General features: G+C 44.3%; 1 protein-coding gene across 2 annotated transcripts in view; it reads right to left on the bottom strand.

Moving 5' to 3' along the window:
* The window catches only part of smad3b (SMAD family member 3b), a 146,388-nt gene that overhangs the window by 30,757 nt on the left and 97,634 nt on the right, over window positions 1–17,997 (bottom strand). For both annotated transcript variants that reach the window (XM_072278028.1, XM_072278029.1), the window contains exon 5: window positions 17,632–17,685. In XM_072278028.1, coding sequence (XP_072134129.1) covers window positions 17,632–17,685 — 54 coding nt within the window. The remainder of the gene's footprint in view (window positions 1–17,631; window positions 17,686–17,997) is intronic.

Below are 17,997 nucleotides of genomic sequence, written 5' to 3'. Positions count from 1 at the left end.
CACAAACCACTTGGCCTCCACGGCAGTCTGTGGCAATGAATTTCAGATTCACTACCCTCTGACAAAAGATTTGATTAGGTTAGATTAGATTCAACTTTATTGTCACTGTGCCGAGTACAGATACAAAGCCAATGAAATGCAGTTAGCATCTGACCAGAAATGCAAAGAATATTGTTATTTACAAAATAACTCAAGTGAGTGCTACAGCACAAAAATACAAAAGTACTGAGACAGTACAATATGGTTGCAATATTGCTTAGCGCTGTGATGTGAGGTTCAGCAGCGTCACAACCTCAGGGAAGAAGCTCTTCCTGTGCCTGCTGGTGCGGGAGCAGAGGCTCCTGTAGTGCCTACCGGATGGGAGAAGAGTAAAAAGTTCATGGTTAGGGTGAGATGCATCCTTGATAATGCTTTTCGTCCTGCCCTGGCAGCATTTATGGTAGATGTTCTCAATGGAAATTCTTTCTCAATTTTAAAAAGGTCAGTCCTGAATTCCGATGCTGGGCCCTCAGACCCTAGACTCAACCACCCTTAGAAACATCCTTTCAATGAGATCTCCCTTCGAAAATTCATTGAGTACAGGCCCAGAAACATCAAATGCTTTTTATACGATTAGTATTTCACTGCTGGGATCATACTGCGAACCTCCTGTGGACCCTCTCCAGAGTCCGCACATTCCTCCTGAGATAACGGGGCCCAAAATTATTCACAATATTGGCCAACAGTGACAGCACAGAAGATAGAACAGTACAGCAGAGAAACAGGCCCTTCAGCCCACAATGTTGAGCTGAACCAAATAAATTGGTACTCAGATGGCCAACTACACTAATCTCTTGCACCTACACAATATCCATACCCTTCCATTTTTCTCACGTTCAAACATCTTTTAAAAGTCCCTAACGTATCTGCCTCTACCACCATCCCAGGCAGTGTATTCTGGGCACCCAACATTCTCCGTCTAAAAAAAGTGTCCCTCATTTCCTTTGAAATTACTCCCCCTCTCCTTAAATGCATGCCTCCTGGTATTAGACATTTCAGTCCTGAGGGAAAAATACTGTCTGTCTCCTCTATCTACGCCTCTCAATCTTATAAACCTCTGCAGAACTCCCCTCAGCCCAAGTCCTGCCCGAGGTTCACTGACTGAGGAAAAAAATCCAGCAGCAAAAAAAGAGGTTTGGCCAGCCACCAATCAGTGTTTGGGATCGATTAGCAAGAACAAGTTAACGGAAGGCAGAGGCAAGCGCAGTAGCCGTTGTCTGAGTGGACAGAATCAGAGTGGTGCTCTCGGGAAAATCAGGTTGCTTCTGGATTCTGGGGGAGGGAATTGCTGGAGTACCTACAAGATGGCTTCTTGGTTGAGCTCACCAGGGGGTCAGCTATTCTGGATTGGGTGTTGTGCAATGATCCAGAATTTGATTCGAGAGCTTAAGGTAAAAGAACCCAAGGGGACAAATGATCATAATATGATTGAGTTCACCCTGGAATTTGAGGAGAAGCTAAATCAGATGTATGAGTATTACAGTGGAGTAAAGGGAATGACAGAGGCATGAAAGAGGAGTTGGCCAGAACCAATTCAAAAAGAACACTGGCAGGGATGATGGCAGAGCAACAATGGCAAGAGTCTCTGGAAGCAATTTGGAAGGCACAGGATATATCCATCCCAAAGAGGAAGAAGTATCCTAAAGCACGATGACACAACCGTGGTTGACAGGAGAAGTCAAAGTGAACATAAAAGCCAAAGAGACAGCATATAATAGAGCAAAAAATAGTGGGAAGTTAGAGGATTGAGAAGTTTTTAAAAACCAACAGATGGCAACCAGAAAAGTCATTAAAAAGGTAAAGATGGAATATGAAAGTAAGCTAGCCAATAATATTAAAGAGGATACCGAGAGTTTCATCAGATGTATAGATTGTAAAAGAGAGGTGAGAGTGGATATCGGACCACTAGAAAATGATGCAGGAGACGTAGTAATGAGGGACAAGGAAATGGCAGATGAACTGAATGAGTATTTTGCATCAGTCTTCACTGTGGAAGACACGAGCGGTATGGTGGAAATTCCAGGTGTCAGGGTCATGAAGTGTGTGAAGTTACCATTACCAGGGAGAAGGTTCTTGGGAAACTGAAAGGTCTGAAGGTAGATTAAGTCACTTGGACCAGATGGTGTACACCCCAGGGTTCAGAAAGAGGTGGCTGAAGAGACTATAGAGCCATCAGTAATGATCTTTCAAGAATCACTAGATTCTGGGGTGCTTCTAGAAGTCTGGAAAATTTCAAATGCCACTCCACTCTTCAAGAAGGGAGAAAGGCAGAGGAATGGAAACTAAAGGCCAGTTAGTCTGACCTCAGTGGTTGGGAAGATGTTGGAGTCGCTTATTAAGGATGAGGTCTCAGGGTACTTGGAGGCACATGATAAAATAGGCAGTAGTCAGCATAATTTCCAAGGAAAAATCTTGCCTGACAGATCTGTTGGAATTTTTTTTTTGAAGAAGTAACTAGCAGGATAGACAAAGGAGAATCGGTTAATGTTGTGTACTTGGAGTTTCAGAAGGCCTTTGACAAGGTGCCACACACATGATGCTGCTTAACAAGCTATGAGCCCATGGTACTACAGGAAAGATTCTAGCATGGATAAATCAGTGACTGACAGGCAGGAGGGAAGGAGCGGGCATAAAGGGAACCTTTTCTGCTTGGTGATTAATGGTGCTCCACAAGGGTCTGTGTTGGGACCGATTCTATTTTACATATCAATGATTTGGATGATGGAGTTGATGGCTTTGTTGCGACGTTTGCAGACAATATGAAGATAGGAGGAGGGGCAGGTAGTTTTGAGGAAGTAGAGAGGCTACAGAAGGACAGACAAATTAGGAGAAAAGACAAAGAAATGGCAGCTGGGATACAGTGTCAGGAAGTGTACGGTCATACATTTTGGTAGCAGAAATGAAAGGTTCGATTATTTTCTAAAAGAGAGAAAATACAAAAAACGGAGGCACAAAGGAATTTGGGAGTCATTGTGCAGGATTCCCTAAAGGTTAATTTGCAGGTTGAGTCTGTGGTGAGGAAAGCAAGTGCAATGTTAGCATTCATTTCAAGATGACTAGAATATAAAAGCAAGGATGTAATGATGAGTCTTTATAAAACACTGTGAGGCCTCACTTGGAATACTGTGAGCAGTTTTAGGCCCCTTATCTAAGAAAGGATGTGCTGAAACAGAAAGGGTCTGAAGGAGGTTCACAAAAATATGATTCCAGGATTGAACAGTTTGTGATACGAAGAGCATCTGATGGCTCTGGGCCTGTATCCACTAGAATTCAGAAGAATGAGAGGTGACCTCATTGGAACCTATCGAATGGTGAAAGGCCTTTATAGAGTGGATGTGGAGAGGACGTTTCCTACAATGGGAGAGTCTAAGACCAGAGGACACAGTCTCAGAATAGAGGGATGTCCTTTTAGAATGGAGAGGAGGGTGAATTTCTTTAGCCAGAAAAAGATGAATCTGTGGAATTCTTTTCCAGAGGCAGCTGTGAGGTCCAAGTCTTTATGTATACTTAAGGCAGAAGTCGATACATTCTTGATTAGTCATGGCATGAAGGGATATGAGGGGGAAGGCAGGAGACTGGGGCTGAGGGGAAAAATGGATTAGCCATGATGACATGGTAGAGAAGACTCTATGGGCCAAAAGGCCTGATTTTGCTCCAATATCTTATGGTCTTAACAGTGTACTATCTTGTTACATTTGAAACGAAGACTGCAAGACCAGAATCAGCCAAAAACAAATAGGATATGTCCACACTGGCGAGGGGTTTGAGAAGGTTCTGCATTGAAAATTATGGTCAGGCTGTCAACATGATTTGAAGGCTTCCGTGACACGTTCTCATGCGCGCACACACTCTCTCTCTCTCTCATTCACAGACACACTAATACACAGAGTACAATTCAGTTTGAACAGCTGCTAACCATTTTGCTGCTCTGAACAGCTGTTCGTGGTGGGAGAATTCAATCTCTCTGTGGAAGAGTGATCCCCATTTTAGAATAAAAGCTCCTGATTTTAGAACAATAGTCGGCCCAAGTTTCACTATTTTTTTTAAACCTCTCAAAAACACACACAAAGTCTCTTTCAGTCTTTCAAGACCAACTAACTACAACTACACGGCCAAATACTATCTGTCTGCAAGTGACTACTTTTCATGTGAGGAGTCGAGTTGGAAGTCTCACACACGTGCGCATTGAAATATGGACATCATTACAGGAGCTCTCATTCCCCCTCACACAGACACCCAGCATCAATGCCTACACGGGTCAGTAATCAGGAACATAAACACCGACTGATTTTGGTATGAGTCACCAGTTTCGGGAGAGTAGGATTGAAGTTCTACCGAGGGGCGGGGAAGGAGGGTAGATTAGGTAATATTGTTCTCTCTTTGTGCCATAACCATTAATAAAGTTGCAACAGTCTGGTGGGAAGTTACCCTTGCATGAGAATTGATATTTCTCTCTTTCACACACACAGAATTCTCACTGATCGGGCTACAGTGCTCCCGCCTGGCCTCGTTAAATCAGCATCCTGCCACATTTCCTGTTTATCTTTTCAACTTACACTGGGCTCAGCTTTGCGGCGATCTACGTTCAATGTCTATTTCATGCTCCTGACCCTCCCCTCCTGCTCCCAGTCACACCTTGCTGGTTTCATGGGGTATCGGTACAGTATTGCTTTTGGTTTATTACTGGCATATGGACTGAGATACACCAAAAAGTTCCTGTTTGCAGTCAAGTCAAGTTTATTGTCATTTAACTATATACATGCATAGCGTCAAACGAGACAACGTTTCTCCAAAACAGGGTGTATAGCACAATAACACACAACAACTTCGGAAATTAACAATTAAGTCAACAGATGAATTACGCATAAATAAAAAGTGCAAAACATCAAATATTGTAGGGTACAGATTAACCAGCAACACTTTGAATACGATATGGCCGAGAGCTGAAAATCCAAGTGGCTTGAGGGAAGAACCTGTTTCCCATTCTGACCATTCTTGTAGGAAGGCAAAACAATGCAGAATATAGCGATAGAGCTATATTGAAAGTGCAATGCAGGGGCCACAATGAGGTAGAATGGGAAATCAACCATTCACTTTCTGGAGTATGAAAGGTCTACTCATGAGTCTGATAACAAAGGGATAGATGGTCATGCTCTCAAACATATCTTCTGCCCGACGGGAGAGTGGAGAAGAGAGAATGACTGAATGAATTCAGGGAGCATTTCTTACTTGGCCCTGGGGATGAAAGACTCCAGGACAGTCTAGTTTTCACACCACACACACACAAGCAAATACTCAGCAGAAGCTCCAGAGTGCTGAGCAGGAGTAGGGGGAATTCATTGTCTCCTTTGAAGAACACCTAAACCAGTTGCACCTCTGCCTCCCTCAAGGCCAAGTAACCCACAACAGTAACCGTTTAATCTCGGGATACGCGCACTGCTGACCACCCCTATTGGCCTCCAGAAGCACCCATGCAGTCAGTTTCTTCAACTGCTCCTGAAGACACAGTTGGAAAAAAGATCATAAACACAAGAGAACCCTCAGATGCTGGAAATCCAGAGCAACACACAAAAAATGCTGGAGGAACTCAGCAGGTCAGACAGCATCTATAGAGAAGAAGAAACAGTCAATGTTTTGGGCTGGGATCCTCCATCAGGACAGTCCATGACCCGTGAACACTACCGTGCTATTTTGCTTTTTTGCACGATTTAGTTTTAAAATATATACTCATTGTAATTTCTCGTATTTTGTATGTGGTGCTACAGGGAGGAAGTAAAGGAGCCTGAAGACCCACAATCAATGGTTTAGAAACCGTTTCTTCCCCTCTGCCATCAGATTTGTGAATGATCCATTAACTCTACCTTATTAATTTCTTTGTATATTTCGTATTGTAACCTGTAGTAATGTTTTAAACTCTTCCACTCTACTGCTGCTGCAAAACAACAAACTTCATGACGTATGATAACAAACCTGATTCTGAATAAACAGTCAACACTTCAGGCTGACATTTACATCAGGAACCCCGATGAAAAATCTTGGCCTGAATCATTGGCTGTTTATTCTCAATAGATGCTGCCTCTTCCAAGAGGACTACAACCTTGCTGTAAAGTTTTGAGGCTTGTGTGCCTCAATATCTCAGAGAGCTACATTGGCTGGAGTCAGTGCCTCATGATTTGGCTCTTGGTAGGGTCACCCATGCCAAACAGGTCAAAGGGTAGAGGCCAGACTAAGAGTGGTCCTTCGGTCCTCCAGGTTCAGGGGTTCAGCTCAGGGCTAACAATCTTGACTGGTAAAACAAAACCATTATGGAAACAGCAATGAAGAAGCCTTCTACATCTGACTGGCCAAGGACAGAAGAATGCAGGACCTTTATTGCTGTCTTAAGCTCCAGCAGACATAACAGGCAGCAAGTCTAGATGCTGCGTGACCTGCTGTGTTCCTCCAGTGTTTTGTGTGTATTGGGAAGGAGAGCTCCAGGTTTCTGGCCCAATGATAATGAAAGAACACTGATGCATCTGCAAGTCAGGGGTATGGGCAAAGTCATCCAATACCGAAATAGGCCCTTTGTTCCATTGTATCCACAATCAGCAAGCGCTTATTTACGCTAATCCCATTCTGATTCTCCCGTCATCTCTCTCAACCTCAACCCCCAAATTCCACCACTTAGAATAAATTACATTGGTCAACTAGCCCATCAAGCAGTACTTCTTTTCCAAAAACTCACTTCTGGATAGAGCTACAGGACAATTAGAACAAAAACCATGCCATCAATTTCTTCCCCCTAGGCAGTCAATCTGATCAACCACTCAAGTTGGCCATCACAACTCCCCTTCTCCTACCTCAGTCGCAGCACTGTAAGCACTTTAAACCCATTTTATAATGCTCTGTGTTGTAATGTATACACATTTTATTCCATGTCTGTAGTTTAGACCATAAGACATAGGAGCAATTTTAGGCCATTTGGCCCATCAAGCCTGCTCTGCCATTCCATCATGGCTGATTTATTATTCTTCTCAACTCCATTTTCCTGACTCTTTTTTTTAAAAACACAATTCTTTATTCATATAATTGTTGAGTATTGTTTTTGGCGGATGTTACACCGACACATCACAGCAAATTCCCAATGCAGTGGATTCTGGTTAATTGGGCCACATTGGGACCAGTATGTTTTGGATCAATAAAGCGGCTGTCTAAATTATCCGGTTTCATAGTAAAGTTAAAAAGGTATTAAAAAGAAAACAAATTTCCACTTAACTGAGTAACAAATAACACTGTGTATTTAAATGAAATACAGAACAAATTAGAACACATTATAAAACTGTGTATTAGTTCATGCTTACTGAAAGGAGGATTCATTGAGTGTAAGCTGGCATAGGACTCAATTGATAAACTATCCTTTCTTAGTCCCTTACAGAATCATGGTTTAATGCCTTTCCCAATAACCAGCAATTTCTTTTAACAGTTCCTGACATACTTGAATGACATAACAGTTATATGATCCATTGCTTTCTTTGAACCTGATAGTGTTGTAGCAAAGGGAAACGTCTGACATGGCAAGTTTAAAAAAAAGGTCTGTTTCATTGGCATTGTAAATATCATCTGCACAAAATTGTTGAAACAAGTCGGAGAGTTTTGTAGATTTCCAGCTTTCTCGCCTGGTGCTCTCTTGAATTTAATATGATGCCTTTACTTCCATCGAGTCAACCAGCCATCTGTTGCTTTAACATCTTCATGACCCAGCTTCTTAGCTATCTCCTCTGACTTGTTTTTTTAAACATTGCTCCACTGACACCACACCTCGTCCAGTTACAACAGAAAACTATTGATTGAGGATCGCTTCAGTATCCGAATCCTTATCTTCACGCTTTTGTTACTGGGATGTTCCCTTTTGCTGCTCGTTAATGCCCATTCTCCTTGCAGTTTATCTTGATTTATCAAATTGTAGATTTCGGCACACCCGTTACCTCTGCCAACTGACCATGGGCGGTGTTAAGCAAATGGATTTTAATTTGGTTCAGTAGCATAATTTTTTTGGCTAGTGTCAAATTTTTTCATGGCAAGGGTCTCAAAAATTATTTTAAAATCAAGTTAACAAAACAAAATGATCAAAGATCACTGCTTTTTGAATCGGCGTCCGTCGGCCCACATGGATAACATAAGCACACACAGCTGTTTGCTCTAAGCACGGTGTACTGTCGAGAGGCAGCACAAGTGCACGTGACTGACCATCCCCTACCCCAATCAAGCGGCGTAGTGTCCCAAACAAAGGGACTCTTGGTTTTTTTTTCCTCGATTTGTTTTTGTTCGTTAAGAGTTGTTCCAAATAAGTAGCTGTCCCGATTAAATGATGATTCAATTAATCAGAATCCACTGTACACAGAAATGTATACGGTGAATAAAGTTGATTCTTGATCTTTCGGATGTAAACACGTTGGAGGAGAACCCCAGTAATCCCAATGATCTGGTGCAGGCATCCTCCTTGATGTCAGAGACAGTGGGTCTGAGAGCTTTTTTATCCCCCAAGTGATTGAAAGAAACAGGTATAAGTGAGCTTAGATCATAGCGCACAGAACAGTACAGTATAGGAACATGCCCTTTGGCCCACAGTGTTGTGCTGAACCAATTAAATTAGTGATCAAATGACCAACTAAACTAATCTCTTCCGCCTGCATAATGTCAAATTCCTTCCAGCTTCCTTACATTCGTGCATCTATCTAAACGCTTCTTAAAAGTCCCTAATGTATCTGCCTCTACACCACCCCAAGCAGCACATTCCACACACCCACCACTCTCTGTGTGTTAAAAAAACTTGCCCTCGCGTCTCCTTTAAAATTACTCCCTCTTGTCTTAATTACATGTCCTCTGGTATTAGACATTTCAACCCTGGGAAAAAGATACTGTCTGTCTACTCTATCTGATCTTAATCATAATCTTATAAACCTCTATCGGATCTCCCCTCAGCCTCGGACACTCCAGAAAAAACAACCTCTGTTTGTCCAACCTCTCGTTATAGCCTATGCCCTCTAATCCAGGCAAGATCCTGATAAACCTCCTCTGCACCCTCTCCAAAGCCTGAGGAACAGGTCTCTCCAAGTCTGGGACATTTGGCTTCTCCCCAGCCAGGAATCCGAACAGAACAGCAGCCCGGCTCTCCTTATGGTCTCAACTCGAGAGCAAGGGTTCACAACCAGCACCAAGCGGAAGGTAGCCCAAAAAGGAAGGGGAATTAAAAGGCAAGCAGAGGCACACAATTTCAAATGGCAGAGTGCCAATGCTTTGACAGCTGGTTAACTAGGCCGGCGCTTTATTGCGAGTGTAAATTGCAACCACAAATGTGGTAAATGTTCGACTTGACAGATTTTATTATAAGGAGTGACAGTTGGCCAGGAGTGACTTACAGAGCCAAGTAGAACAGCAAAGATGCAAAACAGCAATTCTGGCAGCTTGTGATACAGATCTGAACATTTGAAACCTTGTTCCTGGGGAGAAGGCATGTTTCCCAAACCCATTCTCTCTGCAAACCCTCACTGGAATGCTCAGGATGATCAGAATATGATAATACAGTCTGATAAACTCAGAGTCATAGAACACGACAGCACAGAAACAGGCACTTCAGCCCATCTAGTCTGTGCTGAATCATCAATCAGCCTAGTCCCATCGACCTGCACCAGGAACCCAGCCCTCCATACCCCTCCATGCATGCACCTATCCAAACTTTTCTTAAAAGTTGAAATCGAACCAGCATCCACCACTTGCACAGGCAGCTGATTCCACACTCTCACCACCCTCTGAGTGAAGAAGTTCCACTCATAGAAACCACAGAAACTACAGCACAGAAACAGGCCTTTTGGCCCTTCTTGGCTGTGCCGAACCATTTTCTGCCTAGTCCCACTGACCTGCACACGGATGTTCCCTTTAAACATTTCACTTTTTACTCATAACCCGTGACCTCTGGTCCTAGACTCACCCGACCTCAGTGGATAAAGCCTGTTTGCATTTACCTATCAATGCTTCTCATAATTGTATATATTTATTTCTAGAGAATGAAATCCTAACCCGTTCAACCTTTCCCTATAACTCAGGTCCTCAAGCCCCAGCAACATACTAGAAGATTTTCTCTGCACTCCTTCAATCTTATTGACGTCTTTCATGTAGGTAGGTGACCAGAACTGCACACAATACTCCAAATCAGGCATCACAAAAGCCTTATACAACTTCAACTTAACATCCTACACTCAATACATTGGCCTTCATAAACCAATGTTTCAAAAGCTCTCTTTATGACCCTATCTACTTGTGATGCCACTTTCAAGGAATTATGAATCTGTATTCCCAATACCTCTGTTCTACGCACTTCTCAATGCCCTCCCGCTCATCGTGTAAGACCTATCCTAGTTGGTCCTCCCGAAGTGCAACACCTCCCACTTGTCTGCATTAAATTCCATCTGCCATTTTGCAGCCCATTTTTCCAGTTGGTACAAATCCCACTGCAAGCTTTGATAGTGTTCCTCACTGTCCACTACACCCCAATATTGGTTTCATCCGCAAGTTTGCTGATCCAGTTTAACATGTTATCATCATGGCAGCCTAGTGACTAGTGTAACACTTCACAGCGCCAGCGGTTGGGGCTCAATTCCCACCGTTGTCTGAAAGGAGACAGTACATGCTCCCCTTCCGGTTTCTGCCCACATTCCTCAGATGTGCAGGTTGGGGCTGGTAAATTGCGGGCATACTACGTTGACGCCAGAAGCATGGCAATGCCTGCGGCTGCCCCCAGCATATTCTCAGACTGAACTGATTGTTGACACAAACAAAGCATCTCACTGTTTCGATGTACACGCGACAAATAAAGCTAATCTTTCGGCACACGCATAAAATGCTGAAGGAACTCAGCAGGTCAGGCGGCATCAATGGAGAGAAATGAACAGTCAATGCTTCAGGCCGAGACCCTTCTTCAGGGCTCCTCGCCGGAAACGCACTTAAGCCCATCGCCCCTACTGGGGCAAAGGCCGCCGATAGCAGCTCACCAGAGTCCTCTGTCCTGGGTCAGCCTTTCGAGTTGTCCCCAGGTGTAGCCCAACTTCAAAGATCCTCCATCTCCCAGGGACGGAATCTCTGGAGCTCCTGTTGGCGTTTCTGTAGTTCTGGGGTTTTATGGGATGGAGTAACTAGACCCTCGCCTAACCCTCCTCCTTCTGCAGCCGGACTTCAGACTGTCCATGATAAGAGTTCTTCATCAGAAAGCTAATCCTTATCTTTAACTCATTCACCAACATTTAAGCTTCACTGGAAACCTCAATGAATATTACCCTGTGCTTTAGGATGAAATGGGGATCCATTTTCAACATTTGTGGCCCTGAATTTTCATGGTGTTCTTCCATAATTCAGCCTTTCAGTCTCAGTGTACATCCCAAGCAACACCTGTACCTGGGTGCTTCACCAAGATTGACAATGCTTGGTGAAAACATTTTATTTATTTATTTTTATTGAAGAGGGGCGGAGAGGGGAGAAGAGGGCAGAGCTTAGTTATGATGGCACTAAACGGTGAATCCTTTGCTTGCATCTTCAGAAACAGCTCTACTTCCATCTATAATAACTTTATTTTTCCCTTTCAGGGTTCCTGACCTGGAGTTACATGCTGACTTCGGTTCTTTGCGGGAACGGGGTTTCACAACTGGCCGTTATCTGACATGCCACGGATGTGGCCTAAGACCTTAGCTCTCCTTAGGAGGCCTGGGATCTCGTGGCTCTGGAGACGGGCGGATCGAAGGTCGGTGTCCCGGCAGGAGTATCAGAGCCTGTGGTATGTCGAATACCGGGTGAACGAGTAGTCTTTGGAGTACTGCAAGTGTTTGCTGTTGCTTTTTTTGCACGGTTGTGGGTGCCGATGCTTTTTTTGCTGGTGGGGTGAGGAGGGGATCATTGCTTTGCTGCTGCTTATGCATGGGAGAGTGGGAAGCTGGGGGGACTTGGTGTTCTAACATTTAACTGTCATTCATTCTTTGCGGGCAGTCCTCTGTTTTTGTGGATGGTTGCGAAGAAAAAGCATTTCAGGATGTATACTGTATACATTTCTCTGACATTAAATGTACCCTTAAAACCTTATTGTTTTGCTTAGTTTCTCAGACAGCGTGGAAGAGGCCCAACTGGCCCTTCCAGCCTTGCTGCCCCAGCAACCCCAAATTTTCCCCTGAACTAATCACGGGGCAAATTGCAATGACCCATTAACCTATCCAGTACGTCTTTGTGGTAGGAAACCAGAGCACCCGCAGAAAACCCATGGAGAGGTTGCACAGAGACTCCTTACAGAGGATGCCAGAATTGAACCCTGAACTCCATCGCCCTGAGCTAACCACCGCAGTGCTGCGGTGCTCCTGGAATTCTCCGTCTAAGAAGCCAAGGACGCCGTGCCAACCAGTGCACTCAAGATTGAGACTGAATGAGCACCTGTAGGCATTGCGAGCAAGTCACTGGACTGACAGTCCGGAGGCCTGGCTAACAATCCAGAGTTCTGAGTTCAAATCCCACCACGGGAGCTGTGGAATTCCAATTCAGTTGATAATTTGGAACAACTACTGATCTTACTGGCAGCCGCAGTAACGTAATGGCTAGCGCATCACTTACAGCTACCAGCTGTAAGATCGGGGTTCAATTCCCATCGCTGTCTCTACGGAATTTGTATGTTCTAACGGCCGCACAAGTACACGCGTCTGACGCTAATTAGAAACTGTTCGGCAACAGTACACCGGGGAGCAAGTTCCCTCCGTGACCGCATGGATTTCCTCCAAGTGCTCCGGTTTCCTCCCACAGTCCAAAGACATAACGGTTTGTAGGCTAATTAGTCACTGTAGATTGTCCCGTGATTAGGCTAGGGTTCCTTCTTTTCAAATCTTTTTATTGTTATACTATACAAAAGAAATAACATGAGTACATTGAAGTAACAACAGTTACAATGTCTCAAAAAAGACATTATCTTAAAGATTGAAAAAAAAATCTGTGATAACAAAAAAAACCTACTAAGCAGAAAAAGTGAGAAAATAAAAAGAACCCATTAGGTGTACAACCCAGGAGCCATGCATCATACAAAAAGCTTCTAAAAATAAACATCAAACCGCCAGCAAGAAAACATACCAAAAAATTTACAATTAGATTGTGGAAAAAATCTATCAATTAGCTCAAATGATAATAACGAGCAAATGAGCCCCATCTTTTCTCAAAATCAAATAAAGATTCAAAGGTTCGACTTCTAATTTTCTCCAAACTAAGACATAGCATCACTTGAGAGAACCATTGTGACAAAGTGGGAGCTGATGTATCCTTCCACTTCAACAAAATGGCCCTCCTAGCTATCAATGTAACAAATGCAATAACATGTTGGTCAGACACAGAAATACCATGAATATTTTGAGGAATTATTCCAAAAAGCACAGTTAATTTATTAGGTTGTAGATTAATTTTAAGTGCTTTAGAAATTGTTGGGCTAGGGTTAAATCGGTTTTGCTGGACGGTGCGGGTCAAAGGACCGGAAGGGCCTATTCCGTGCAGTATCTCAATAAATAAAGTAAGCTTTTCATTGCATCTGTGCGTTTGACAATAAAGTCCACTTTGACTTTAGATGGTGGTGATTTTACGCCGATGACGGCACAGGATGTGCGGTACACTGTAGACCCCTGTCTGGAGACGCTTGTCCTGGGGTTGTTGGACTGAATATTTGCACGCACTTCGGCGATCGGCTGGGAGGGCGCAACTGGGTCTGTCCTCTTGCTGTCGTTCCAGTTGCTGCCGTTACCTGTTGCTCTGCTGAACACTGTCAGCATGATGACAACTGCTAGCTGTCACGAGCACACCCTTGGGCTGGTGAAGCAAACGGTGCACTTGACTGTGTGTTTCGATGTACGAGAGGTAAATAAATGGAATCTGAATCTGAGGTGCCGATTAGGTAGACCGAGTGTTGTACATCTCCTGGAAGCCGCAGTTCAGCGTCTTGGAGCCTTCGCCAACAGCTGTTGAAATGTGCAGAGCTGCCCAAGTCTGCCTGAGCAGCCACTGTTGGGAGAATGTAAAACAACAAGCCCCTTGTTCACTGTGGGACAGTGTACTCCAGTAGCACTGAGTCACGCCAGGCAAACAAAGCTGAACTGTGGGACAGCTGCCAACGTAAACACTGTGAACGGGGGGGTGAACTTCCACCAGCAGCTGAAATCACTTGATGTTGCGAGCACTCGAGAAACAGCGGCAGTCAGCATCACACTGTCTAGTCCCTAACCTACTCAAGTGAAATGGGGACTGGAGCCAGCATCCAGTGTACAAATGCAACGAAAAACGTACAGCAGCATCACAGGAACAGTGGATCATGTACAGTACTGTGCAACATTTTAGACACACATACAGTATACAGCTAGGGTGCCTAAGAATCCTGCACAGTACTGTAGTAATTTTACCTATTGCACTGTACTGCTGCCACAAAAAAAAACAAATCATGTCCTATGTGAGTGATGATAAACATGATTATGGGTCTCTGTTGTGGACAGAGAGTGGGAAGGGGGCAGGGAGAGGGGAATCGTGGTCAGGAAAAGGGGAAGGGAGAGGGAGGCGCCAAGGGACATTCAGTAATGATCAATAAACCAAATGAATGGAATCAAATGACCTTGCCTGGTGTCTCAGAACTGAGTGCATCTGCACCCACCCCACCCTCCCCGCCCTTGGCATTCTTCCTCCGCCATCTGACCCACACCCTCCCGCAGCACTCCGCCCTCACCATTCCCAACATCCTTTGCTCCCGCTAGATTTACAAACTCGCTCTCTGCTCCACCCACACTGATAAATATAGTACTGGACAAAAGTCTTTGGCACCCTAGCTCATGCATATGTGTGTCGAAGACTTTTGCACAGTACTGTAAGTAGCACTTTCAAAAAGTAAGAAATTATACAGATTTTTTTATCTCAGCCTCTGTTGAATCAGCTACTTACAAGGTAAAGCAGGGAGAAGAGAAAGGACAAAGCAGCAGCAGAGAGAAAGGAAAAAAATGAAGGAAGTTTAGAGGAAACTGAGACAAAAAGATTTATATTTCCTGGTGACTTTCCATTGGGGAAGCATGGTAGCGTAACTGTTAGCAGAATACCTTACACGTTTTCTCTGTGAGACCGTGTGGGTTTCCTCATGCGTTCCAAAGTCGTACGGGTTAGGGTTAGTGAGTTGTGGGCGTACTATATTGGTGCCTGAAGCATGGCGACTCTTGCGGTCTGCCACCAACAAATCCTTAGGCTGTGTTAGTTGTCGACACAAACAACACACTTCACTGTTTCAATATCCATGTGGCAATGTATCAATCTCAGGTAAGCCCAAATGAAAACTCAATGAAATGCTGTTAAGTATTAAAGTCTGTCCCGAGCATTGTGGCCCATCAGGATGGTGCTTATGCCGGTTTCTGTGGCGCGAAGCGACTGAGAGTCAGAGTCTCCGAGACTCCCCACCCCCCCCACCCCCCCCTCGGATAGGGCGCCAGTCTATTGCGCTGTTAAGTATAGTCACTTTTTTTAATGTAGCAAACACAACAACTAGCTTGTGTCAGCAAGATTTCAAACAGCAAATGGAAATCAAGAGAAAGAATGGCAAGTACAGGCAACCTGTAAGAGAGTTTGTTGGAAGCGTTCAGCAAGTCGTGCAGCATCTGTAGACAGAGAAACAGCTGAAGATTCAGGTCAAGCACCACTTATAGATAGATAGATATACTTTACTGATCCCGAGGGAAATTGGGTTTCGTTACAGCCGCTCCAACCAAGAATAGCGCATAAATATAGCAATACAAAAACCACAAACAATCAAACAACAAAATGCAAACTATGCCAGATGGAAAATAAGTCCAGGACCAGCCTATTGGCTCAGGGTGTCTGACCCTCCACAGGTTTATCCAAACTGGGAGGAGCAAGAAGTAGCCCTCCCTGCAACTTGCTTTCCCAGTACTGATGGAGAGCTCACATTCTCTCTCCATATGTGCTACTTGACCTGCTAAACATTTCCGAAAGATTTTCTTTTTATTTTACACAATATTGGCGCTGTAGAATAGGTACTTTCCTTGGGGGGGGGGGGGGGGCAGTACTAGTGGTAACTGGTAGATTCCTGCTGACTGGGGTCGAAGCCTGTTTTAACCTCATTCCTGTCCCAAGATCCAGAACAACATTAAATACGGGGTGTACCTGCCAGCTGATTGTTAGAACATGGAACTAAGAGACAAAAACTAAAAGATTTTGATTTTCTCCGTCAATAAGATCAAAGTTGGCCTTGTACTTTGTACATACCCTCTGATTTCCCCTAATCTAAAAAATCCATTCATCTCAGATTTACATGAACCGAGACAGAGGGGCAGAGAGACAGGGACTGTTGGTTTGTGCCAACTATCAAGCACCCAAGTTCTACAATAATCATTCCCCCAGCCCATTTTATTCTCCCGATGTTTCTCTGAACTTCTCTCATATTTTACCACTCAACTGCACACTAGGAGCAATCTGCACTGGCCAATCAGCCCACCAACCTGCACATTTTTGGGATGTTGTGGCAAACCAGAGCACCTGGCGGAAGCCCATGCGGTCACGAGGAGAACATCCAAACCACACAGGCGGCAAGATTGAAACTGAGTCACCGAGTTCATCAATCCACCTTCCCCAAACACTGTCACACCACAGGTCCAACGTTCTTCTTCAACGATCTAGCCACTCTTTCACGAAGAGGAATACTAGAATGAAGTGGCGTCAGGCTGAGTGTCCCGATGTAATTGCCGGGAGACAAATGAACAAACGTGCAGTGAGAAACCTCACGCTCACCTGCGTTAACAGATAAAGAATGGGATCCACCTTCCATATCGAAGTCAAAGAAAAGCTCTACTTCGTTGCCGGGTGAACGGGCCATTCACCCCAAGTGGTCTCCATTGATGTTTAAGCTCCGTTCAATGCCTCAATCCCACGTGTTTAGCTAGCATCCCCCTCAAGGCGTTGATGTTCGCAATTCCATAACATACAGGAGCAGAGTTAGGCCAGTTGGCCCATCGAGTCTGCTCCGTCATTTCATCATGGCTGATCCATTTCCCTCTCAGCCCCAATCTCATGCCATCTCGCTGTATCCCTTCATGCCCTGGCCAATCAAGAACCTATCAATGTCTGCCTTAAAATGTACCCAATGACTTGGCCTCCACAGCTGCCCGTGGCAACGAATACCACAGATTCACCACCCTCTGACTAAAGAAATTCCTCTTCATCTCCATTCTAAAAACGACACCCCTCTATTCTGAGGCTGTGTCCTCTGGTCTTAGACTCCCCCCTCCACTATAGGAAACATCCCCTCCACACCCACTTCAACAGGTTTCAGTGAGGTCCCACCTCATTCTCTGAATTCCAGTGAGTACAGGCCGAGAGCCTCACATGACAAACCTTTCAATCCAGGAACCATTTCTTGGTTTATTCATTCCCTGCCTTATTAGTTTTCATAACCCTTTGATATTGACTTGGGGCAGTCCCCAACAAGTAAAATCATTTGCTACATCAAACAAGGAAAATGTCAACCTTTGCTCATGACACTCCTGGTTCGGCTGTACTCACCCAGGTTACTGTGTGTTGGTGACAAGGGGTTTGGAGACAGGTCAGCCACAGACCCTGAGAAAGAGACAGAGAAACAATGGTTGAGAGGCAATTTACAACATATTTCACCTAATTCATTATTAAGTTCATAATTATTAAATGCAAATAACGATCAACAGAGAACTAGATTGAATTATAACCATATAACAATTACAGCACGGAAACAGGCCATCTCGGCCCTTCTAGTCCATGCCAAACTCTTACTCTCACCTAGTCCCACCGACCTGCACTCAGCCCATAACCCTCCATTCCTTTCCTGTCCATATAGCTATCCAATTTAACTTTAAACAACAACATCGAACCTGCCTCAACCACTTCTGCTGGAAG

Source organism: Mobula birostris, chromosome 14 (genome assembly GCF_030028105.1).
Source record: "Mobula birostris isolate sMobBir1 chromosome 14, sMobBir1.hap1, whole genome shotgun sequence".
Taxonomy (NCBI): domain Eukaryota; kingdom Metazoa; phylum Chordata; class Chondrichthyes; order Myliobatiformes; family Myliobatidae; genus Mobula; species Mobula birostris.
The sequence above is the reverse complement of the archived record's forward strand: the minus strand, read 5'-3'. Positions and strand labels throughout refer to the sequence as shown.